Raw genomic sequence first — 26,137 nt, forward strand, 5'->3', positions numbered from 1 at the left:
TTCAACAAGTCCATGAGTAACTTTGGCTCTAGGAATATTTGAAATTGTTCTGTCATCAATATCGGATCAAACTGCACAAATCTAGAAATTCACCTCCAAGTTAAATGAATGCCTGCTCTCTAGGCAGAGGAATCAGGCTTTTCCGTCAAGTCACCGCATACAGTTAGTCTTGACATTAGCTACTGAAGGAGCTCATTACTCATGACGACGACGAAGCTGGCCAGATGGCATTAAGGAATGTGACTCAATTGGACAGGGCTATATTCAGGTCATTCATACCCACAGGCATTCAACTCAATTTAGCCTGCATAACATTAACAAATATGCAGACTGTATTGACTATTGGCAACATGCCTTATGACGACTTGGGTAGTTGCCTGGCTTTTGGCATTAAAACATTTCACTTGAGTTGCAGTGTTGTATCGGTCATAACATTTGGAAGTACAAGAATTTCATTATCTAATTAATGCTTGCTTTTACTGTTGAAGGAGAATAACTGACTTGAATCAAGAAGACTGGCAGATTATTTCATGTACATTGTACATGTACATGTATACATGGTGCGAAACATTCTCGCTCTATCTCTATATACACCCCTGTACATATATATCTCTTTCTCTTTCTCTTTCTCTCTCTTTCTCTTCCTTTCTCCATTTATATGTGTATCTTTTATTATACATGTCTAAATTCCCCCCCCCCCCCTCTTGTACATGTACATCTTTTCTTCTACCATCGCCTGCATTCTACCCTTTAGATTTATATTCTAATTAGCATCGGCATTTATATCGTTACCGGTATATGAAAATTTCGTTGTAATGCCATTACATTTTAAAAAGCAAAGAGTAGTGCTCCAGGATTGTAATTTGATCAATTTGACCAATAGATTCAATTACCAAAGATCCCTGCAAACTTCCTGCATGTCAAACACAATGAATGAACTCATTTGATATGTTTCAGATTGTATCTTTGATGTCTAACGTTCCCATTTGGCATAGCTCCGATTACATTTCAATTTTCATCTGACTGCACTTGATATAAATGTCTGCAAATGAAGGGTTTTCAAGAGATTGAGAAACTGCTGATAATCCCTTTCACAGAGTGCAAATGCACAGTAGTCAAATTATTTATGAACAATCGAGATCGTACATGTGTAGGTGGTACTCGTAGATATATGCAAAACATGCACTCGTCACAGACCTCACAAATTACATGTAAATGTATAAAATACAAACAAATCACTGATTTCCGAGGATTATTTTGAGTATTCCCTTTAAAAAGCTCATTATCTATGTCTCCTCTAAAGTCTAAACATTTCCAGACAAATCCTATCCAACCGCATCTTTGATGAATATTACCCGTCTCCATATGCAATCCCATGTGTTTACACACAAGAGTGATGAATGGGTTGGGTATTGTTTGAAGGACGAACGAACATCTGTCTCGTAGGGAGGGAGGAGAATGAGAGTGTGTGAAAAGTAGTGGCATTAACATAAGAGCTCCCCCCCCCCCCAAAAACAGATAATGTATTAAAAGAAAAGATATTTTCAAAGCAGAAAAAATTCTGAAGAATTGTGCAATCATTAATTTTGGCCTACATGTATACATTTTCTATATCTGTAGAACAAAAAAAAATCAGAAATTCAAGGAATATACATGTAAGGAGATGAAAACATGTGCTTCATGTAATGAGATGACTGAAATTAAACTTAATATTTCTCTCTTGCAGCTACACATGTTAGCCATTTTAAGCCGATTAAGATCACCACCCCTTCCTGCCAGGGTGAACATATGACCCCTATTGCAGTAAATAATCCACATAGGGGCTACTGCACACTTTAAGTGACCACATGTGTCACTTATTATAATTTATATCCACACTGTTGCTATATCTTGTTCATGGATACACACATTTTAACCATTGGCGTTAATCAACAACATGAACTGTGTCCAATGACCACATGCAAAGTACAAATATCAATAACAAATTTCTGAATATATTAAGCTAAATTAAGTGAAAATGAAACAATTATGATCAAAACAGATGCTACTTGTACACTAAAATAAAATCCATCTTATAAACCATGAAATTCAAAAATCCTAGTTTAAAAAATGCTTCTCAATGGCTTGAAAAGGTGAATGTTGAAAAAAGAAGTTTCTTATCTGTAGAAGTGAATAAGATTATTTGTTGTCTGCCCTTTCACATTCATGAGTTTTAATTAACCTTTGGAACAGGAGAGAAAAAATAGCAGTATCAAAAGGATTCTGTTCAGGAGTTCTGTTTACACCATACATATTTTACAAGTAGTACAATGCATACAGGTACATGTACATCACAGTACATTGTAGTCTTTGAAATGCCTTTTTGTTTTTTCTTCAAATGAACATATTGCTAAAACTCAACAGAAAAAGTACTGAGTACTAGTATAATAGACCATGGGAATGACTCCATATTTGATGTGGTTATGCATTCAAGACTTCAAGTCCTTCCTTCTGTCTGTTTATAAATGCGAAGGCGAGACAAAATGGTGCGATCTCCCTAGGGGCATGCCTCAGTTTGGCATAAATTGGTCTGTAGACTCCCTAACCTTTATAACACTAGTAATATCAGGCGACGTGTCTGTACCACTCAATTTACTGCCCACTACCCTATCCCTAGATTAATAATGTGTGTTATTTGAGACTCCTATGGGCTCACCATATGCTTTTGAATGAAGCGCAGTAACTTGAATACATGTACATGTATGTATGGATACAGGTGTCCTATACTGTTAAACATACATGTACATGCATTAAATGTTGTATACTTTTTTTAAACATTGTACTACCATAATTCTTCAGCCTCTATCACTAAATTCTTAAAGTGACATACTATTGCATTACAAATATGATAAGAAATATTTGATGCTGATACAAATTTATTCTTTTAATTTTCTTTTTTATCTCAAAATAATTGTTCTACATCTTAGTTAGATCTTCAAATGCCATTATACATGTACATGTATGTATTTCATCTCCCCCTTTTGAGTGTCAATTTAATGTCATCCTGTACCCTTTCTGACATTTAATCAAATGCATTTACCTGTTTCATGCAGTAAACTATTTGTACGGGAAGTATACATTACAGACAGGCAGGTGTGTTGTACGGCTGTGTATACAATTTGTAGCTCCATAGCATTTTATTTTTTCTCTCTTTTCTATCTTTCCCCATTTTGTATTTTTCATTCTCTATCTTCTCTTTCTTTCTTTCTCTCTCTCTCTCTCTCTCTCTCTCTCTTCTTTCTATCATTCTCTCTCTTTCTCTCTTCTTTCTATCATCCTCTCTCTTTCTCTCTTTTTCCATCATTCTATCTCTTCTTTCTATCATCCTCTCTCTTCCTCACTTCCGCTCTCTTTTTTAAAATTCTTAAACAGTCATATCGTGAGCTACAATAAGCCGAGACATGTACACAAATTATAGCACCCCTACTTCTTGCCTCTATGGCTGTACACAACTTACTTGTCAAGTGTATCTCCCTGACCCAGCTGTCCCATGGTGCCTTTCCCAAAGCTCCAGACCTCTGTCTGATAGACCAGATCATCCAACCCACCCATCAGAGGGGACATCGTCCGTAGCTTCCGATCAGGCAGGTTACAGCTAGACTCCAGGGCCTGAGCATCCTTATCCCTGATGATCAGCTCTGTCTCGCAGATGGAGTTATCACTGCTAGCCCGAGAGATAGTCTCCGTCAGGCTGGTCCGGGGCATCATGATCTTCTCCAGTCGGAGGGCCACAGACTGCGGCAGCGAGGCCAGGATACGGGTACTGGGACCGGGTCGCTGCTGAGGGGCGACACCTTGCGCTGGACTCCCTTGTATATTGAGAGGCTTCAACTGCTCTGCCAGAAGTTCTTTCGTGCCCTTAGAAGTTGTAAAGACATCATCTTCATCTTCCTCTGCGCATCCTCCATCAATGCCATTCTTGGCGACACCGTTGGGTTGGCTACCACTCTGCTCACTTGCTTCTTCTTTGATTCTCTTCAAATTACCGCTCGAGTCTTCCAAAGTATAGGTACCTGCAAAGCAGAAAAGAAGTCAAAATGCCTGGCACTATTTTCAATAATTATTTTGTTTCTACTTTGAAATATATTTTTTGTATTTTAAGGTATATATAAAACCAGAAGAGAAAGAAGGGAAATGAAATGAAATATCAGATTCAGAATAGAAAGGGGTTTATTTTTGTGATTATTGGAATATGTTTTGATTCTATAAGGAGACACGGTTTAGGTATGTCTTTTCAAGCATGTACATGTGTACATAAATTGCTTTAAATTTTAATATTACTTCATGCATGTACATGTTCGTCTTGGGGTACATGTATGTAGGACTCTTTCGCATGTCAGTCGGATAAATCATATTTATTTTTATTTTTTTAAATCTGTAATTTTTAGACAGCATTCCGTAATGACCGTTAATTTCTGTACCAATTACGGGAAATCCGTACTAGTTGGCAGCTCTAGAAACCTCTCACAAAGTTTGGAAAAGTAGCTAATTAATTACATGATAACTTTAACAAAATGCAATATGCCATCATGCTTGCTTTCTTTACCCCAGCCCCCCCCCACACATACACACACACACACACACTTTCTCTCTCTCTCTCTCTCTCTCTCTCTGCTTCTTTCTCTTTAACTCTGTCTCTCATTCTCTATCTCTTAGTGTCTCTCTCAGTGTCCATGTGTGAAGCCTTCATGTAATTATTGCATAGCAGTCATCCATTAAAAAATGTTCAGCATGCTTCCACAAGATGCATATAAATCTAAAGCTTCCTAAAGAGCAGTGTCAAGACATTCCACATGCTGTAAAGTACATACAGTACATGTATAACCCCACTAGAACTTTTAGAAGGCAGAATTTTTTCTTCAAAGTAAAAATATCTGCACCTGAATGTTTCTGAATTGCTAACGTTTCTTTTCATGTTCTGATAAAATGTTTTAAAGATAAGGAACCTTGATGTCTGGTCGTGCAATTGAATTTTGAAAGAAACGTTCTTCTTTTCAGAGGACATTTCTTCTATGATACTCGTCCAAAATGACATAAAACAAATGAGAAAGCTCACATACAGATTAGTATTCACCTTAGCAGGACAAAGTTTCTTTGTACATTACATGTTTTAGTAGAATATTACTTTGGTCAATTATTTTAATGGTACCCTACATGTACATGTAGATGTAAAAAATATAAATCTACCTAGTGCTCAAACCATGCAGTAAAAATTCTTCATAGCATTTCATGGCCTTGTTAGTACGGTTAGATTTTATCAAACAAATTGTATCCTTACATATAGCTGCTTTACTCTGCATCTACAGTGTACAAGCCTAAAGCCAGTGAAAGTATTCATCTAAATGTATATAAATATACATGTACTTCATTTACTGAATTCAGTTCAAGTTCATTTTAAATAGAACAAATGTAAAATTCATACAGGTGTGTATCATTAATTCTTACAAAGTTGTGCCACACGGGTGGAAGTTTGGGATTTCAGGGGTTTAACATACTATAATGAAAAATGGTCTAATTCTACTTTACATGGCCTACAAAGGAAGGCTATAAAACTAATTTACATTAATAATCAGAGTATGAAAAGTTGCCAGTTCACATACCCAGGAGTAACTTTATATGCCCTACATCTTATGGTACATGTTTCAACAGCATATTAGATCTTTCCTTTGTCCTCATTTTTTTAAGGATCTTGAAAGATATCCTGGACCTATTACTGTATGTTGTGAGAATTCACTTTCACTCTTTAAAATGCCCACTGATTTACTCTCTTCATGACAGACTAAACATGGATTGGGTCACAACTACAACTACATGACCTTGTATCAAACTACAACTTACAGCACTGTATGATCTGGTGATCTACAGGAAGTTAGTGGGTTAGTAAGGAGGGGTCATGCATACCTTCACTACTACCTTGTGAAGAGGTTGATCCTCTCTCTCTTCGTTTCTTATCCACTGCCTCTGTTGCAGCCGCCCACTCTGCCTGCTGCGCATGTATGGCTGCCACATCAATGCTATCAGGTGATATACTCCTACTCCTAGATGTGGTGCCCCCGGAATCAGGACACAACAAGGAGTTGTCTGATATGATAACAGTGTCACCTTCATCATGCATTGTGTAGACAGTGTCCTGGCAGGTTAGGCTAGATCCAGACCCTTCCTCCTCAGGCTCGTTGGACTTGTTGCCAGGCGACCGCATCGATTTCAGTCTTTGGACGAGCACAAGACTCATGGTGCCTCCGCAGGCCATTTGGAGTACTTTCCGGCCCATGAGGGCACTGACCTTCTTTGGGGATAACACTGGGGTGGAACCGGTTGAGAGTCCTAGCTGTGGACCAGTACCCCAGGCCCAGACCTCGCCTTGCGTGGACATTGCAAGGGTGTGGGAGTCCCCGCAAGAAAGCTGCGTGATCACCGGGTCACAGTCCGCATCACTTATATGAACTTGCGTTGGAATATTGACCTTCTCTGAGACACCAATCCCACATTGTCCGTTGGTGGAATCCCCCCAGCAAAAGACGATCCCATCTTCGCACACCACTCCTGTGTGGTTGTTTCCGCAGACGACATCTGCAACATTCTCGCTCTTCAGTTCCTGCACAAGGACAGGCTGTTTTGTAACGTCTGTGAATTTCTTATGACCAAGCTGACCATATTCCCCATTACCGTATGTATACACCGATCTCTGGTTTGTTAAAAATGCACAATGCTTGCTCCCGAGTGAGATCTTGATAATGTTCTTTGTCTTTAAGATATCATGGGTGAATGGTGTGGTGTTGCTTAGGAAACCCTTCCACATGTATGGCATACCCTGCAGGGATTTTTCTGGTCTCTCTTTCTCATCTTTTTCCCTGTGAGAAAGACAAAAGATACATGTTAGGAACAAGTAATGTACACAGAATTTATTTCCTGCTGACCATTCTTTCATTCATATTTAGGCTATTTTTCTCATTTTACATAACAACAAGTACGAGATCCGTCAATGCAAAACAAGCAAAATATAATAAATCTTCCTTTTTACAGGAATCATTCCCCCCTCTGTCATATTCAAACTTTACTCTCTATGGCTTGTTTATCAATTCACAAATAATGAGGCATAAAAGCATACAGGTACATGTAAATGTATATTTTATAAAGAATACTTTAAAGTCAGAACCCCCAAATTTTACACATGTTACAATTTACAGTGTATGTTTGTCTCATAACTACAAATACATGTGCATGTGATCATGTACATAGCAATATTGCTCTGAACAGTATGTAGTTCACTCCTCATTATTCCAACAGTAATATAAATATAGATTTATATTGATTTCATTTTTGCATGCCTCATCCCACACCACTGTTTGTGTGAATGATATCGATTAGTATTGAAATACAATTCCCAACTGTCTAGATGTACTAAGAAAAGAATGCCATTTCATTTTCATTACTCATCTGAATTCTGAAATAAGAACAAATACATCAGGAGTATATACTGTACTGTACATGTAAATCCTATTTAACACAATTTGAAAAATCAAGTACTTACAGTTTTTTTTTAGATATGTAATCATTGTCTTAATTTTGTTTTAATCTCTAAACTTGAGAAAAATCTTGAAACAAAAAAAATTAAATTCTACATGCATCTTTTGTGTGTTTTAATATTACATTCAGTATTCATTTTTGGCAAATTATATTTAGTTACATTGCATATTGCGCACTGTACAGTATTGAGTTGTAAATTATGTAATGTGACGAAATGGGAAAAGGAATGACCAATTGCAACACCATTACTGAGTAAGTATTAGGAATTACGCATTACAGGCCAGCCATGTAGAACTAATGTGTCAAGACGATCATGGTGACGACATCGTACGAGTGACTTCATACCCCCATCTACACAGTGCATCTAGATGGAGGGTGAGTCATGCTCCTGTACATAGAGCACGTCATCTAAGACTCGTGGAAGAAGACACCGTCATCAAATCACATATGTTGGGTTTTTTTGTTTGAGGGAGATTATATTTCATGAACTCATGAATTCCAAAAATACACCTCCAAATTCAAACCAGACCCCAATCATGTCATACTCTTGCTTTAATCAAAAAGGGTAGTTTAGGGTACATTAATATAATACCAGTAAGCTTGTAAAACCAAGACCCAACATTATTTCAAAATTCAATGTTAGATTTTACTATCATTTGCAGATTTTAGTAACAAAAATTCTCACCCAAAGTCTTTCTAGTATTACAAAACACTTTATTGATATGTTAATGTAATCAATTTGCTTGCTAAATGTACATGTATATTCTACATGTAGATACAGTATATCACTAGCTCCTCCCAGTGATTTATAGGGAATCTTTTCTTTTCCTAATTATATGATAAATCATTTCACCATTCAAAGCTTTCGTGAAATCAAGATTAACTAATAAAAAATGGACATCAAATTCATAAATAAAGTGATGCTACGACATGTACATTTATACCTATGTAGGCCTAGGTGTACATTTAGTGCGAAATGAGCCTTGTTGAGTGTGTGCAGACTCTGCACACTTTGCTGTGCAGCATTGCTCAGTGCAACCTGTGAAATTGCACACACCCATTTCCCATATGGAGCATGTACCAGCTCTTCAACATGTAGTGCATCATCAATGGAAGGATTGAACAGTACTGTACACTTTCATGGAGTGCATGTTTTTGTGTAGACCTGTAAATCCTTCATTATTATTGTATATAACCTATATTTACAATTATTGTAAATACTTGTACAGGTGTATGTCAGAAAACATTGTGTTGGCTAAAATAATATGAACTGTTTAAAAGGTAAAGACCAGTATTGAAAATGCCCCAATTTCAAAAATTGAAATTGAAGCTCTTATTACCAATCACGTGAAAGAATATGTTTTGAGTAATACATGATGATAAAAAATTTGCTGGGAAACCGCCTACTATTTGATTATATTTGGTAAATTAGTTTATCTATTGGGATATGAGAGGTAAACGCACGTGTCGTAGTCTCATATACATCTTTCTGAGTACAGTGCTTGTAACTTTACGAAGACTGGGCCAAATTTCTGATCATTTTGATGATTCCAGAACCTTGCAGTACACACCAATAAATATGCTACTGTAGATGATCAACCATTTCTGATCGATTCCACAATTTTTCTTTCACAATGCAATCACATGACCATAACTGGTCTTTATCTTTAAAAGTCTATATCTGGAGTAGATAGCAAGTAAGCTGATGTATTTCCTCCATTACTTGTGAAGTGTCCCATTAGCAAAATGTGGTTCATGGACCATTTCTGAACAACGTTGTAAATGTAATGGATGATTGTAATTGATACCATTATCTAATATATACATCAAACATTGCAGACTTGTACACATCTAATATGATACTGTGTATATTTATGCTGGGTTTAAATGCTGATAACATAATCAATCAAAGCAGAATTCAGGAACTGGTATCTCTAGATCTCTGGATTTTTTGGTAAATCAAGACAGACAGGTATTTCAGTCATAAATGAATATGTCCATTATACAATGAATCTTTCTAATCAATTTTTAACTTGCAAATAAAAATGGACAAAAAATATTCTTTGTTCATCAAATCGACAGGTGAACAAACACACAGTGTGACACTAAACAAATTGTTCAGGAATTTCAAAAACTCTAGAGCTTCATGCCCTTAAAAAGGCACGTTTATAACGCATGTTTAAATTGCTGAACAGAGTAGTGCAAAAACCATAACTTGTTACAAAATTAGCACAATATATGAAACCGTAACCAATACAAAAAGGGCAAACCTCATAACCATAACTTGTTACAAAATTAGCACAATATATGAAACCGTAACCAATACAACTAGATGGAATTCGACTGCGCGCAGTCGAAAATGATGCCTCCGTCATAGAGCAATTTTACAAACCAAAACAGAAGAAATTTTTCAAATTCAAGTTCAATTGTAATCCATTAACAGGTTCTCAGAATATCGTGATTACAAACAATTTCTCATATACATATATGACCCTTTGAACTTTGACCTCATGATCCTAATATCTACTCAGCTCATTGCTCTGCAAGATATCCAGAGTTAAATAGTAATCCATCTGTCAGTTCTAATGAGAATGCGTTCACAAGCTATTTTTGCATACATAATGAGCCATGACCTTGGACCTTATGAACCAAGAATCTACACAGTTCATTGGCTCTGCAAGATACATAAATGATCTAAGTTTGGCAGGAATCCATCAATCTGTTCTAATGATAACGCGATCACAAGCTGTTTTTGCATACATAATGGCGCTGTGACCTTTGACCTTTGACCTCGTTACCCAAAATCTAATAAGTTCATCGCTCTGCAAGTAACATACATGACCTAAGTTTGGCAGGAATCCATCAATCGGTTCTTGAGATAACGCGATCACAAGCTGTTTTTGCATACATAATGAGCCCTGTGACCTTTGACCTTTGACCTCGTGACCCCAAAATCTAATCAGTTCATTGGCTCTGCAAGATACATACATGACCAAAGTTTGGCAGGAATCCATCTATCGGTTCTTCAGATAACGCGATCACGAGCCGTTTTGCATACATAATGAGCCCTGTGACCTTTGACCTTTGACCTCGTGACCCCAAAATCTAATCAGTTCATCGACTCTACAAGATACATACATGACCAAAGTTTGGCAGGAATCCATCCATCGGTTCTTCAGATAACGCGATCACGAGCTGTTTTTGCATACATAATGAGCCCTGTGACCTTTGACCTTTGACCTCGTGACCCCAAAATCTAATCAGTTCATCGACTTTGCTAGATACATATATGACCAAAGTTTGGTAGGAATCCATTGATCCGTTCTTCAGATAACGTGATCACGAGAACGGGACGTACGTACAGACGTACGTACAGACTTACGGACGGACGGACGGACGGACGGACGGACGGACAACCCGAAACATAATGCCTCCGGCTACTTCGTAACGGAGGCATAAAAAGGGCAAACCTCTACACGTTCTTAATGTCATGACATTTCCGGCCATCTGACACTGTTTAAAATGAGAATTGGGATTTGTGTGCTAGCATCCTTTTAGCTTAACATCAGGAAGTCTTTGATAAACCTGTACACTGATGTTCAATTATGAGCGGCACTATTGGAAAAAAATTCACTATCCACGTCTCTCCATGACTCATCTTGAATTAAAGATAGCTCTACGATTACAGTATGTAAATGTATGTAATGTACATGTAACTACAGCCTCATTTTTACACTGTACAGCATGAATGATAATTCACCACATGATTGCATCTTTCTTCCTCCTCCTCCTCATTCTTCTTCTTCTTGCTTCTTCTTCTTCTATTTCCTACTACCCCTCCTCTTCTTCCTCCCCTACTTCTCCTCCTCCTCCTCCTTCTCCTCCTTCTCCTTCTCCTCTGTTTTCTTCTATTTCATACTACTTCTCCTCTTCCTCCTCCTACTTCTCATCTTCCTCCTCTTTCTTCTCTTTTTCCTCCTTCTTCTTCTTCTCCTCCTCCCCTGCTTCTCCTTCTTCTCCTCCTCCTTCCTCCTCCTCTTTCTTCTCCTTTTCTTCTTTTCTCCCCCTTCTCCTCCTTCTTCTTCTTCTTCTTCTTCTTCTTCTTCTTCTTCTTCTTCTTCTTCTTTCTTCTCCTTTCCTTCTTCTTTCTTCTCCTTTTCCTTCTTCTTCTCCCCCTTCTCCTCTTTCTCCTTCTTCTTCTTCTATTTTCCCCCTCCTTCCCCTCAGTATCTATTCAAACTAATCAAAGAGCTAAAACTGCAACTATAATTTATATTCACTTAACTAGTTACTTTAGAATTTAACTTGCTACTTGCTGCCTTGCAAGATTGCAAGCCTACATGTACAGTACATGTACCAAATATTGCTTTCTGAATGGCCATTTACTTTTTGTAAGTTTATGTAAGTATGACTGCAAACTCAAATGCTCACAAGCTTACAAAAATAGTGGCTTCTAAGTTCTGATTTAGTTCAATAAATGCCAATAATACATGTAAACACATATTATGTCTTCACCGTTGTAGAACAGCCCACCTTCATGGCCAAGCCTCACAAAGGTTAGATTAACCTCTGACCCCTCAAGTATATTTTTCTAAAATCTCCTGTAACAGTATGGCAACTTTTTATGGACTTTGCTACTTGATGATTGAATATTGCATGTAACCAGAGATGCCAACCTTCTTCAACAAAAAAAAGTATTCTTAAGAGCAAAAAACAGTATTTTTGAAAAAATCTCTCAACTTAACATATCGCCCAATCGAGGAGCTTAAAAAACCAGGCAGTACCACGTATACATACCTGGATCGGAGCGCGACGTGCATACATTACACGTGGGTTGTTCGCAATGTGCGCAGTTTGGGGCCCGTATCACCATCCTGCGCGCATCGTTTTAAGATGTAGGTGCATAATACACTTATGACACAAAGCCCATGATCAGAAATTAAGAAAAACATCACTAAAAAAAAAAAAACATCACTAAAAAAAAATTAAAAAAAATAAAAAAACGTAACAAAACATACAAAAAACGTACTGCCGTATTCATAGCGAAAAAACGGAACAAATACGGCAAAAACGGAACAGTTGGCATCTCTGTGTAACCCATGATGTATATAAATGAGTGGCTGGGTGATCAAATTACAATTCATTCACAACAGCCTAAATAAAAATTTATCCTAAATGAACCTACACTGCATACAATGTGCACAAAGAAAGCTCTAATAAGAACATATTGTACATGTATATGTACAAAACATTTTTCCCTCAAATTTACAACTGTTAAATATTTGGACATACTGCACAGTTGTACTTAATTTCACATTTGAATTAGATGTGGTCTATTCCAATATTTTGCAGAACTGAAAGTGGGAGATACAAGTTTGAAAACTCACAAAATTCTTTTTCATCCTGAATTTATGCTTTACTTTTACGATTTCATCCCATGGATACATGATACATACATATACATGTACAGGTGTATGTACATGTAAAGTTGTACAATGAACATATTAAACTTTGAAAATATTTAACAAATCATACATTACAAGAGCAAGTACATACATGTATGTACTTGTACATATATGTACATAATTTGTTTCAAGCTTAGACTTAGAGGGTGATACATGTAGCTCATAAATTTTGAGTATTAACACAGAACTACATGTAACTACCTTCTAAATCCTAGTAGACAATAGAAAATTGCAGAAGTCTCTAGCTACAGTGTACATGTACAGTATTGCTTAAAATAAAGTAGACACATTAACACCAAGTCACACCAAGTCTATGGCATAATATGCAGTCACCCATGACACAGTGTGAGAGTGTCTACTTTATTTCAAGCAATAGTCACTAAGCAATACTGCACTTATAGTAATACTATATTATAGTATATGTCTACAAATGAACAGGAACTCTGCTTGACTTGACCTCAGTGTAACCCTACATGTATGCTCAATATACTTGTAAAGTACTTCACAAACAATATTTTCGATCTGGTACTCCTACAAATAGTTGTTCCAGAGGGAAAAATTGTACTTTTGGATATACATGTACATGTACTTGTACAGTATGTTTGAAAAACCCAGAACAGAGTATTCTAGTAACTACAAAGTACATGTACCGGTACCAGGCGCGTACGCAGGATTTTTTCAAGGGGGGGGTTTTAACATTTATAAATCGGTCCGAAATTTCGCAACGACTCAGCCAGCCGCTGAATAAGCGGGGGGGGGGGGGGTAAGAGGACACATTTTTTTTTTTTTTTTGGTCTCGAAATTTGGAAATTTGACATTTTGCTCCGTTGGGGGGGGGTAAGGTCACCTTTTTAGGTCGGCCATGGGAATATTTTTTTTTTTTTTTTTTTTTTTTTTAATAATTAAAAAAAAAAAAAAAAAAAAAAAAAAAAAAAAAAATCCAAAGGGGGGGGGGGGGGGGGGGGGGGGGGGGGGGTGGGGGGGGGGGGGGGGGGGGGGTTTTAGGTTTTTTTTAGGGGGGTTTACACACAAAAAATTTCCAAAGGGGGGGGTTTAACCCCCCAAACCCCCCCCCCCTGAGTACGCGCCATGTACCGGTACATGTAATAGAATTTATGAAGCTTACAGTATGTACTGCACATGTACATGCACACATGTAATAGCATCAAGCACATGCATACATGTAGATATAATAAAGAAATTTGAAGGAAAGCCAATCATAGAATGAATGCCAAAGTCATATTTTTATTAGATCATTATAGCCCTTTAATTTCTTAATCTCTAAGCCATGTAATTTAGAAGGAAATTTCAACATCTTTTGGGACGGCAGGTAACTTTTTCATACTTCTCCTCTCATTTTGTATTTAGTGTATTTTCACAGCTTTTTGTCTTTTGAGAGATGCATTGTACTTGTACATTGTACAATGTAGCTCACTGTTTCCATGGAGTTTTACTGATGTCAATTTGCAATCCCTAAATTCCCTAAATTCCTAGGCTATAGTGTAAACAATTGGAATTTTAAAATAAAATTACATCTATCTATTCTTAATTATTATTTTTAATTTCAACAGTTCGACAAAAGCAGACTGAAAAAAAGAACATAAAATTGCCTGTAAGCTTCTTTTTATCAAATTGTTTGTAGATTCATCTGAATTATCTGAAGGAAAAACCTGGAAATCAAATTGTTATCAAAGTGTCTGTAGTAAAAATGGCTACCGTAGACCTATGTATTCGTTGTTATATTTTATGTTATACTAAGATTTTCGATGTTATATTAAAATTACATCTATTTTCTTTCCAATCATATTTTTAAAAATCACACTGTTATTGTCTAGATAAAGAAAAACGGGAGAAAGTTTTTCGACAGATTATGGCTAAAATTGCCACAATTTGCAAACTGTTAGGGGTACCGTCTGTGCATGGGGAAGGTTGACAAATGTCAGTTTTATTAAAGAATTCCCCATACCAGGCGGTTATTTCTGTCTACATGCAAGATAGACCTAAATAAATCAAAGGGAAAAAATGTTTCTTATTTTCCATCAATAAATTGAACACACCACAAAAGTTATTCTTCATCATTTGAAAGAAAGAAATTTTTTTTTTAAAGGTATCACAAATCATTAATGTCAACTGAGATAACCAGAATTCAGATTCTTTTTTCTTTTTGAAATGTCAAATGATAAACAAAAGTTTAAAAAAATATAATTTTGATCCAAAAATATTTAGAATCTAAGGTAGATCTAGACCTAGGTCTAAAACAAAATTTAAAAGAGAAACAACAAAAAAAGATTCTACGTACGCTCTATCCATGTTGCTTAATTGGTGATTCAGCGAGCTGAAGAGAAGGAACGAAGAGCAATTTGAAGGGTTCTACTAGCTTCTAGCTTCTCGACCTAGTAAACTCATTCAGTATCAGCTGATCAGTCACAGTAACATAATGTACATGTAGCTAAGCAACATGTACATATGATGTACGGTAGCTGCATGCAGCTGCACTCGATGATAATGCGAAGGGTCGGGTGTTCTCCAAATCTCTCACGCCAAAGTTCAGGGCAAAGTCACTGCAGAGGAGAGCCTGTGCCAATCTTCACAGTGCACATACAGTGCCGATGATGATCCGTCTGTCAATTCCATGTAATGTTTCCAGCATTGAATCCCTCTTCTCGGGTAATACACAAAACCATCACTTCAGACATTCAAAAGGGAAAGAAGAACTACCCCAACCTCTTAAGCTTCAAATTAAAGTCCCCAAATTGCCTTTCTCTTTCACGGGTGTGGTACTGGTAGCTTCTCTCAGCTCAGAACAGTAATAACAACAAATAATACGGATTATGGTATCTCTCCTGCGAAAAAAATATAGAGTACGGTACTGCGCTGAGAGTTTTTTTTTAAATTTCTTTAGAGGGGGGCGGAGGGTGGTTTTGTTTTCCTTGTGTTTATAGGCCTACTGTGCCGCCACCCAATCGTTATTTCAAATAAAATGGAGCCACAGTGGTAGTATATGTAACAGAGCTTTATGAAGTAGGAGTTCTGGAGGTTCAATACCACCCCAAAGAAAAATGATTGTAACCAAATTTAGGAAAAATTGAGCAGTGGCATATCCAAGGGGAGTAGATCGAGGGGGCACATGCCCTGGGTGACACTTGAAGGGGAGCAAAAAGGCAAAAGAGAGAAAGAGAAAAGGGAGAATAGGAAGGAAAATTATGGTTCTACCTTCTCAAAGATATAGCACCCACAAGGGAGGGTATAACATGCAACAGAAATGATCCTTTAAAAGGTTTAATAAAATAAAAATTATCTAAAGCTGAATCCCTTTGCTGCCTTAATTCCTTATGTTTTTCAGGACTTCTTAAATGCTGCACCCTTAGTAAAGTTCATAGTGTATAAATTACATTTTCCAGGATTCAACATTTTGAAAATCTTCAATCCATAATTTAACTATCCGCCCTGGCGTTTTTCATTTTCAGGGTAAAGGGCATAACATATACACTTTCGAAGCTTCACCATCAAATGAAGTCCAAATTTTAGTTAGCCCTGCTCAATTACTCTTATCTATTTCTTATGTGTTTTTTGTTGTTAAAATCTCAAATCATGTTATCGAAAGCTAGCTGTAGGAAAGGCAGTTTCCTTCTTCCTCTTTTTTCTTTAAAAACAATTTTCCCCCTGTAACATTCCTTTTTATGCATGTATATAGGCCTACATTTCAGATGATGCATAAACTCATGGCAAAATGATTTTCTGCTTTCTTGAGTTACCTTAATTTCTATCTATTCTATAATATTGCTTATCTTTACCGATCTCTTTATGCTTGATAGATACTTACTCTCATATTAAAAATACCAGTACCTGTCTCTCACTCATTCTCTCATCCTACCCCCCCCCCCCCTTCTCTCTCCTTGCTATGTCCGTCTGTCTCTCTCTCTCTCTCTCTCCACCTCTCCCCATTCTCTTCTCTCTCTCTCTCTCTCTCTCTCTCCTACCACATCTTCAAAAAATAAAGCCAGGACATCAAGCATAAAAAGTCATTATAAAGCATGGTGCTAAAAACCAAAAGGAGTACGTGTTTTCAAATAGGTGAATCTTTAAAAGTTTAAAAAGTTGGACCAGAAAACATTCACAATCGCATCCTGAAGGAATTAGTGGACGACATTTCCCGGCCACTTGCCCATCTTTTTAACAAATCGATATCGAGTGGCGTGGTATGTGACTCATGGAAAGAAGCCAATGTGACTCCTATTTGTGAGAAAGGAGATAAAAAGAAACCAGGAAATTATCGTCCAGTCAGTCTAACCAGTTCTCTTTCCAAATTAATGGAGACCATTGTACGTGATGAAATTGTCAAATATATGAATGAGAACTCTCTGTTCACGGAGGAGCAGTACGGATTTAGAAGAAGTAGATCTTGTGCTACACAGTTGCTAAATTTTCTGAAACCTGGACAAAGGAATTAGACAACAAGGGAAGTATTGACTGTATCTACTTGGATTACAGCAAGGCCTTTGACAGTGTCCCACATGCTAGACTTCTGAAAAAAGTAGAGGCCTACGGTATAACAGGTAATCTGCATAGATGGATCAAGTCTTTCCTGACTGGAAGAACTCAGCGGGTAGTCATAAACGGTACCCCATCGAGTGCATCAAAAGTTGTCAGCGGCGTAGCTCAAGGAAGCGTGCTGGGGCCGACACTGTTCTTGTTGTATGTTAATGACATTCCAGATATTATATGTAACACTGCATCTGAAGTCAAACTATTTGCAGATGACACCAAAATCTTCTCACCAATTCACCCTTCATTGGATAGCAAAAATCTACAAGCAGATCTAACAAAGCTCACAAAATGGTCCCATCAGTGGCAACTACCATTTAAGAGAAGTGCAAGGTAATCCACTATGGTCGAAGAAATCCTTGTTATGATTATTTCATATCAGACGAAGATACACCTATTCCTGCCGTTGAAGTAGAAACAGACCTTGGGGTAACCTTTGACCAGCAATTGAAGTTTTCACGTCATGTGGATGGAGTATGTGCTGCTGCAAATCGCAAGCTAGGGATTATCAAGCGGACATTTTCTAATTTGGACAAAACGGGCTTTATACATCTATACAAATCAATTATAAGACCAAGACTCGAGTACTGCTCAACGGTGTGGCATCCTGTATTGAAAAAAGACAGCACGAAAATAGAAAAGGTACAGCGTAGAGCAACTCGCCAAATACACATGCTACGACACTTGAGTTACGAGAAGAGACTAAAATATCTCAACTTACCATCTCTTGCCTACAGACGCCATAGAGCAGACATGATACAGATATACAAAATAATGCATGGCCTAGATGAACTGGATCTAGCACACTTCTTTGACCATCCAACTGATAATAGAACCCGTGACCATCGATACAAGATCGTTAAGAAGAAAGTCTACTCGAAGCTTAGACATGGATCATTTTCACAGAGGTGTATCAATGAATGGAACAACCTCTCCTCTGTAGTTGTGGAGAGCAAGTCACTAAACAGCTTTAAATCGAATTTGTTGAAATTTTGGTCGTCAAGAAAAGATTAATTTGACCCAGAGGAGTCCTTCGCTTGTCCATGTTCGTCAATTGCTGTATAGCGCCACTAAACATGTGCCAAAATATGGATTCTTCATCCGAATGTCAACGAGAGGCAAATAAGTTTTTAACTTTAAATGCCTACTTCCAAGGTATATTTCCAAGGTATATAAAGTCAGACTGGTTGTTTCAAGGAGCTCCTTTTCAATAAGAATGTTTTCATGGAAGAGGCCACTGAAAAAATAAGAAAAATATAATGTCTTGACACAGAATTAGTACAATTGACATACCAATCAGTTGCTGTTTAGTCATACTAAAAGAATATGTACATTTATTCATATATATTACATAAAATAATAAAACGCATTCAACATATGAAGAAAAATAAAGTCTTTTCCCCTCCAAAATACAAGTATTTTCAGAACCATTTTTACCTGCTCCAGTCACTATGTTTTTTGGGGGGAAAATAGAACAGATAACAAAGAAAAAGGAAACTGTAAATCGCTTTTTCCATCTATTGATCACTCTTAAACTTACAAGAGTCACTAATACCGTGGAAATACTGGATAAAAACTTGTTATCTTTCTTTCTCCATTACTAAATTTGTCAAATACAGACAAGAGATGGCGCTAATTCAATATCCAAACTTGAGCCATTAGTATAGCATGTTTGGCAAACTTTTTCCACCTTAGGTGACAGAATAGTGCTTATTGCTATGCTTGGCAAGCATGAGCCATACTTTAAGTATTACCTCACTACCGCACAGAGCTTTGCCTTGTCCATGAAAATACATGACAAACTCTTCAGAACATACACCACAGTGGCAAAGAAGTTCTTTAGACCAATTAAATTAATGTGCATACTCTCATGGAGTGGAAAATTTTCATTATACATCAAGGAGAATATTTTTAACTAAGTTCAATGCTGGGTAAATAAAATTAATGTTTTGAACACTTACTTGTACAGTGTACCTGAAATGTGCCATATAAAAATCATCATTATTTATTATCATCAATCATTATTCCAATTTTCATTCAATATTGCAAATTGTAAGATAGTGGAAGTTCCTTTGAGCGACAAAACTAATGCGCAACTTTCATAATAAATTGTCTCCTTGTTTAATATAAGATATGAATCTGCATACTATTAATCCACACTGGTTATCATAGGCAAGGATATTTCTATTCAGAATTCAGGTTTCATTTTCAAGTTGCTAACACATGATTTTACTGCTATACATTCCATCGTTCTTTTCTTTCTTTTTTAAAATGTATAAAATATAAGCAAGGTCAAATCACAGGTTTGTGATTCAACTTGTGTTGTTCCCTTGATAAACCCTTTTTCTTTCGAGAAAGAGAAAAATAAAAAATTGTAATGCAATGCAACAAGTGAAATGAATTTTCCTGTTTTTTCTTCTTCTATCTCTTGTTTTTTATTCTGAATATAAATTATCTGAAAAATTGTGCACTGCCTATTCCTACTAAATATATTCGGCTACACCCAATTTGTCAATGTGGTTTTACTACTTTATCAAATTACCAAGTGGTCTAAGTATGATTTAGTCAGATCACCAAAAAGGCTATTATTTCTTTACTAACGCTTTTATATGGTTTGTATATTATTCAGGTAAGACAAGGAAGCCCCAAATGACTGTCTTGGATCGTCTCCTAGCAACATAATTCATTTCCCGTCAAGGCCCCACATAGATGATAGAAAAATAAGTATCACACACAATGGGCATGAGATGAACTGAAGTTACACGACACAACATGAGAAATTACACCAAACGAATGATAGATGAACTGGGTGTAGACTAATTTGATTTGACGAGATTTGTAAAAGACAAATTGCTTGGTGACCAAAATTAAAATACTACCCCCCCCCCCCTCCCCCCTTCAAAAAAGATATACACTGTACAACAAAAACATCCTTGCTTAATGCATTAAATACTATTAAAGCATATTATATCTTGAGCTGGAGTGCAAGGGAAAGTATCAATAGATGAATTACATATCAATGGAAAGCTTATAAGCCAAAGATAACAATAAGATCAGTTATATGCTATTTTATGGTTTGTCAGAGCAATGACAGCCCTTTAAAAAAAATCTGAAGCTTTGGAAAATCAGAAGTTGTTCACCATAAAAAAAAACATTGACCTGATGACATCGTGGAGTATGCATATTCACAATGACTTTGCATTAATTAAGCATGGCTCATGGCCTCAGCTATATAGGCGAGCCGATCGGGTGGACGTGTTATGTCGTCACCGTAACTGCGTCAAACCCATATTAACCTGTAATTTGAAGGCTTTTATTTGCTTTAGTGCAACACTGAAAGAGAAAATATTTGTTACTCCTTTATATTTGTATTCTAGGTTCATTCAGCTTTCTATGGATATAAAGTTGCATTTTCATAGGATAAGGTCTTTAAAGCAGGACTACACTACTTGTAGCTACTTGCTTCCTCTATACAGACAACCCATTGATCCTCCATGGTCCCCTTTTCTTATGTTAGTTGAGAGCTGAGTTGATGAGATAACCACCTGCCAGTGACCACGCAGAGAGGTCTAATCCCTTCTGGTCAAACCAGTGTAGATAGGCTTAAAGCAAATCATCACTTCCAGTCCATAAATGCCCACTGAGATTTTTTTTCCAGCTGAGAACTAGAAGGGCATTAACTCATAAACAGTTAAATGGCATTAATGCCCTTCTAGCTATTCATGAGTGACTTCACATAGCTTTATAAGAAATCAATGTTCAGAAGAATTTAACTCCTTCATTCCCATCAAAGGCCATTAGTTCTGCCTTCCTTCCTCTTTCTAGACATTTCAATGATCTCTTCAGCAGCCAGTCTTCTAGTCCATGGAACTCTGGAAGATAAAATCAAAGGTAAATTATATTTTATTCATGCACTATAAATAGTAAATATACATATAAAACTAATAACTTAATCAAACCAAAGTCTGGTTGGTAAATTTCAAATTTCAAAAATTAAAGCGAGTGAAATGTTCTAACAATCTGGGAGGGGGAGTGGGATGGGGTGTTGGATGGGGAGGGGGAGGGGAGATATGCTTGAAGACAAGATGTTATATGCTTCAGTGTAGGTCAGCATATTTCATTTCATTTCATTTCATTTTTTCCCCCATTTTTTTTTAACTCTTGTTTATTCATTCAAAGTCATACATACCTTCATTTGTGGTGTCTTCTCCCTGTGCAATCTCGTACAGTGTACATACAGTGTTGGTCATTCCACTATTGCCGGCCTGAACAAAATTGAAATAAGACAAAAATGTCTAAGATTCAATTACATGATCTGAATATTTATCAAATGGTTTTACAGAAACAATTTAAAACAACTTAAAGTAGTTCTAGCCCTTACAGCATACATGCCAACATTTGAAAATCAGAAATCTGTACACTATGTGCGCAAAACGCACATCACGAGCGCGAAGTCCTTTTAGCCGGGGTCCAGGGCCCGCTTTAGGGCCCTGGAAGCTCTGGGTTTCCAGATGCTCTCTGGTTCAATCTGAGCCTATTTTAGGGACCATTTCCCCTAAAATTCAACCCAAGTTTATGGGTAATTTTTGTGTCATACCAAACAAAAAAGTGATTGAAGTGAATTCCACATTTTAATTTATCCTTGGCAGAGGCAGAGCAGATAATAGACATAGATTTAATTAGCCACTCATGCAGAGTGATGCATTTAAGTCTAGTTACTTTTTAAATAATTATACATGACATAGATCTATGCATAAAATGAGACTGGCAATAATGGTATTCAACTTTCCAGACAACAGTCAACAATCCAAAATTATTGTAACTCATTGAGCTACATGTAAATGAGGTTGTCAAAATCAATGTCAGCAGAACAAGACATCTTGCCGACAAAAAAAAGCAGTATGCATATTCCTCCCCTTTTGTGCTTGCTCTAATAAAGGGAAATCGTTCCTTGTATTCCTGTTTGTACTTCTGAATTCGTCTTGCTGCTGTTCCGCTCATTTTGACAGATTTTCTTCCGAGACAAATCACAAATCACAAAGTATACGGTACCTCGAAACACGTACTTTGCATGGGGACCCTATGCATATACGGTGCGCTAGCCGCGATAGCGAATGCATGCATGCTGATATGCGCATGCAAACGTATAGAAATTATACTTATGAGATTTGCCAGCGCAAGTATTTACGTACGGACATGTTACGTACGGAAACACATATCAGAGTGCACGTGGCGCGCAGCAACACGCTGCCACTGCACTGTACGTACATATCAGTGCACGCTGCATGCACCTTGCGCAATGCAATCCGTTCAGCACTCGATCGGATCAATGCTATGCATGGAAAGCCAAATTCCCCAAAATCGGAACGTTCTGTTTTTAGGGCTATAAAAACTTCAAAAACGGAACAGTTCCGTTAAAATCGGAACGGTTGGCATGTATGTTACAGTGCTGTAGGCAGATTCAACTGTCAATAATCTAACAATGTGTATCAACATTTCCTTCTCATATTAGCTAAGTTTTCTCCTTGAAATTCAAAATGGGATCAGGCATTGTTAAGTTTGATACCACAAAACACTGTCTTTTTGTTCATGATCAAAGATAGAATACTAACCCATTTATAAATGAGGTTTCCCCATTCTTCAGGTGTCCTCCACATTACCAGACATCTGGTCTTGGCTTTATCTGTCCATTCAATGTTTCCTGCAGGTAGAAATAGTCATATGAAATTTTAAAAAATATTGGCTTTGATTGTAAACTGCCTTTCACCACATAAAATACTCCCAAGGTGCTCAAACACTACCCTGACTATCAATTTGCATGCTCTCAGCATTCTTGGAAATTGTTCCTACCAGGTAGCCAAGACGATCCATCTCTTGTCAAGTTATTGTCATATTTTACGCATTACGAATCAATAAAGATGCTTTCAGATATGATGCAATGAACTTCCTAAAGATTTTGAAATAATGCATCAAATCATGGCAAAAATAAATATTAAATGATATAGGTTACCTTGTGAATTACGCTGTAGTGTGTCAATTGAAGTATTTAATAAACATCTCAAAACACACCTTTTTACATTGTAATTAATTGCATTAAATTTTTTATCATATTTTTGTTTAGTTTTAATTCATTGATGTATTTGTTTTGTAAAGCACTTTGATCAGTTGATAATTTCATAAAGTGCTATAAAAGAAACAATTTAATATCATTATTATTATTAAAAACCTAGGCTCTTTTAATAACAATAATTGCCCTTACACATACCAACTAATGATACAGACAAATCAAGTGCAGGACAGTTACAAATCTCATTATAAATAAATAAATATATATATATATATATATATTACGAATCAATAATATATATATATATATATACTGCACCACATGATGCTTATCTGTCATGTTTGAAATTCTGAATGTGCCTTAAGAACGTTCTATCTCATCAGTACTTACCCTTCTGCCTTAATTCTTCCAAGACTAACAATATTCCTTCTCCTGACAACTTCCCTGAAGTCAAAAGGTTAAGGAATGAAACAAACAAACAAAACAACAACAACAAAACAGCTTAGCCAGCTCAAAAATGGCTCAAAATAAACATGATACAAAGATACATTTTTCATCAGCTACCTGGTCAAGCATGGAGCCTGTTCTACCAATCTGTTCAAATAATAACAAGAACGATGATGACAATAATAATAATAATAATAATCATCATAATAATATCAATAATGATAATAATGATAATATTAAAGCACAGGGAAATAAAGGAAGAAAAAAAAGTAGAAATACAAACTGCACATAAGTGTTTTTTTTAATCTAGAAACATATACTTATTCTAAAGATCATTGAAAAGATTCAATATTTTGTTCTACAATCATTTTAAATTTTTTGAAAGGATACTGTTGAGCTTTGTATTGTTAAATAATTCACTGCTTGCTGCTTCCTTCAGATCTACTGTGTATATTCTATGGTGTTTGTGAAATGCTAAAAAGAGATCACACCAAGCTAGTAGCTGCTTTTTCCTCGTTTCCAAATTTGGTTGCAATCTGAAGAAGAAAAAAAATAGGTAATAAATTACCATAGAACAGGCATGACGGGCAGGTGTTTGAAATATTCAAATTAACAAGACTTAAAATACCCAATAAGCCAATAAGAAGGGCCCTTGTCGGCGCCAATTTAGTAAAATGAGGTTGCAATTCGCTGAGATCGGATGAACGTTCTGCGCATGCGCTGAATGTAAGCTAAAGTTCTATGTGCGCTGGCTTCCATTCACTCAATGTTATAAGATGATTGTGCGATTTTTCGCTTTATTAGTTTATTCGATACCAAAATTGTGATATTCCAGTCAAACCCTCTATTTGTTACAGTTTTTTTCAGCATCCTTAAAAGGTTAAGTATTTCACTTAAGTTTAAGTCTTACGTAACTATTTTTCAAGTTTTAACAATTCTCATTTTCGTTTTCGGTTTAAACTGGAAATTTATTATGAAATGTTCGTTGATTTTTCCATTTCATGTGTGTGCAATTTCATGTGTGCGTCAGTCATGTGTGAAGTGCGTCACCCGTTTAAAGCATGACATGTCAAAATCTCTGTGTGGTGTGACGTAATTAGTGACATTGCCATTGAACTTAAGTTGCGCTTAAGTTAAGAAGGCCCTCTCTCACCTAAATTAGTAGCCACTCAACCGGATCGGCCCTACAGCGCCCAATGCGCAAAGTTCTTTGTGCACTAATGCACGCACTACGTGTTAAAAGGCAGCATTTGAATACATGAATAGTCAATACACTCATAAAATTCAGATGTATCATGCCGATACGGCCTGCGGCTGATCAGCAAGTTTGACAGTGGACTCACAATTTGATTTAGAAAGTTGAACAAAATTATATTTTACTGCTATTTAGGTGTCATCAATCGTCACTAACGTACCGATTTTAAGTGAAATCAGCTTTTAATACACAGCCAGAGAGTAAAGCAGCTATGTGTGATTCAGGCTAGCTTGAATACAACCAAAATATAGGCCTAGAGTCTAGACAACACAAAGCTAAACACATGGGACCGTTAACAGTTTCACCGCCCAAATACACGAATCCTTCACCTATCTCACTATTCGTTCTTCGCACAATCTGAACCATAGAAGCATGATTAGAATTCACTACGAATTTGAGAAAGACATAATACAAGAATCAATCTTACGAGAAAAATGGTGGAAATTCATACTGCCATGGCCACTCAAAGTTCCCCATTGCGCCAAACTCAAATGCGAATCACTAGCTGATCAGTGCATGCACCCAGGCGCGGCCGGTGTGACCGATGTGACCGGTGTGACCACGCCGTTTGTCCTACCAGTTTCGTTTGTCCGTCGGACATAATATGCGGGTTTTCTGCTCGCACGGATCGTCCGTGACTCGCACGGATCGTCCGAGGGACGATCCGTGCGGATTGCTATCCGCGCAGTCTTTCCCCCCATTGTTTTACTGTATTGATAAAAGGAAGAAACTCGGCAAATCAATGTATTTAGACTCATTGTAAATCATGTGGTTGGCATTTTTTCTAGAAAT

General features: G+C 36.8%; 2 protein-coding genes across 3 annotated transcripts; both read right to left on the reverse strand.

The window, feature by feature from the left end:
- Window positions 1–3,335: 3,335 nt before the first annotated feature.
- Window positions 3,336–15,776, reverse strand: LOC115919941 (alsin-like). 2 transcript variants are annotated; one of them, XM_030974675.1, is made up of 3 exons: window positions 15,331–15,776; window positions 5,953–6,890; window positions 3,336–4,052 (listed from the first exon to the last, which is right to left on the reverse strand). In XM_030974675.1, exons 1-3 carry the CDS (start codon window positions 15,339–15,341, stop codon window positions 3,493–3,495), a joined length of 1,509 nt encoding a protein of 502 aa, XP_030830535.1. In that variant the 5' UTR covers window positions 15,342–15,776; the 3' UTR covers window positions 3,336–3,492. The 2 variants fall into 2 exon arrangements, with proteins under 2 accessions (XP_030830535.1, XP_030830534.1); XM_030974674.1 differs by having other exon boundaries at window positions 5,941–6,890.
- Window positions 15,777–18,876: 3,100 nt separating this feature from the next.
- LOC582335 (vacuolar protein-sorting-associated protein 25) lies at window positions 18,877–25,902 on the reverse strand. Its single transcript, XM_030974275.1, has 6 exons — window positions 25,773–25,902; window positions 24,481–24,626; window positions 24,034–24,087; window positions 23,189–23,277; window positions 21,766–21,841; window positions 18,877–21,448 (listed from the first exon to the last, which is right to left on the reverse strand). Exons 1-6 carry the CDS (start codon window positions 25,820–25,822, stop codon window positions 21,336–21,338), a joined length of 528 nt encoding a protein of 175 aa, XP_030830135.1. The 5' UTR covers window positions 25,823–25,902; the 3' UTR covers window positions 18,877–21,335.
- Between the last annotated feature and the right edge of the window lie 235 nt (window positions 25,903–26,137).

Source organism: Strongylocentrotus purpuratus, unplaced genomic scaffold (assembly GCF_000002235.5).
Source record: "Strongylocentrotus purpuratus isolate Spur 01 unplaced genomic scaffold, Spur_5.0 spur5_scaffold_7, whole genome shotgun sequence".
In the NCBI taxonomy this organism is placed as follows: Eukaryota; Metazoa; Echinodermata; class Echinoidea; order Camarodonta; family Strongylocentrotidae; genus Strongylocentrotus; species Strongylocentrotus purpuratus.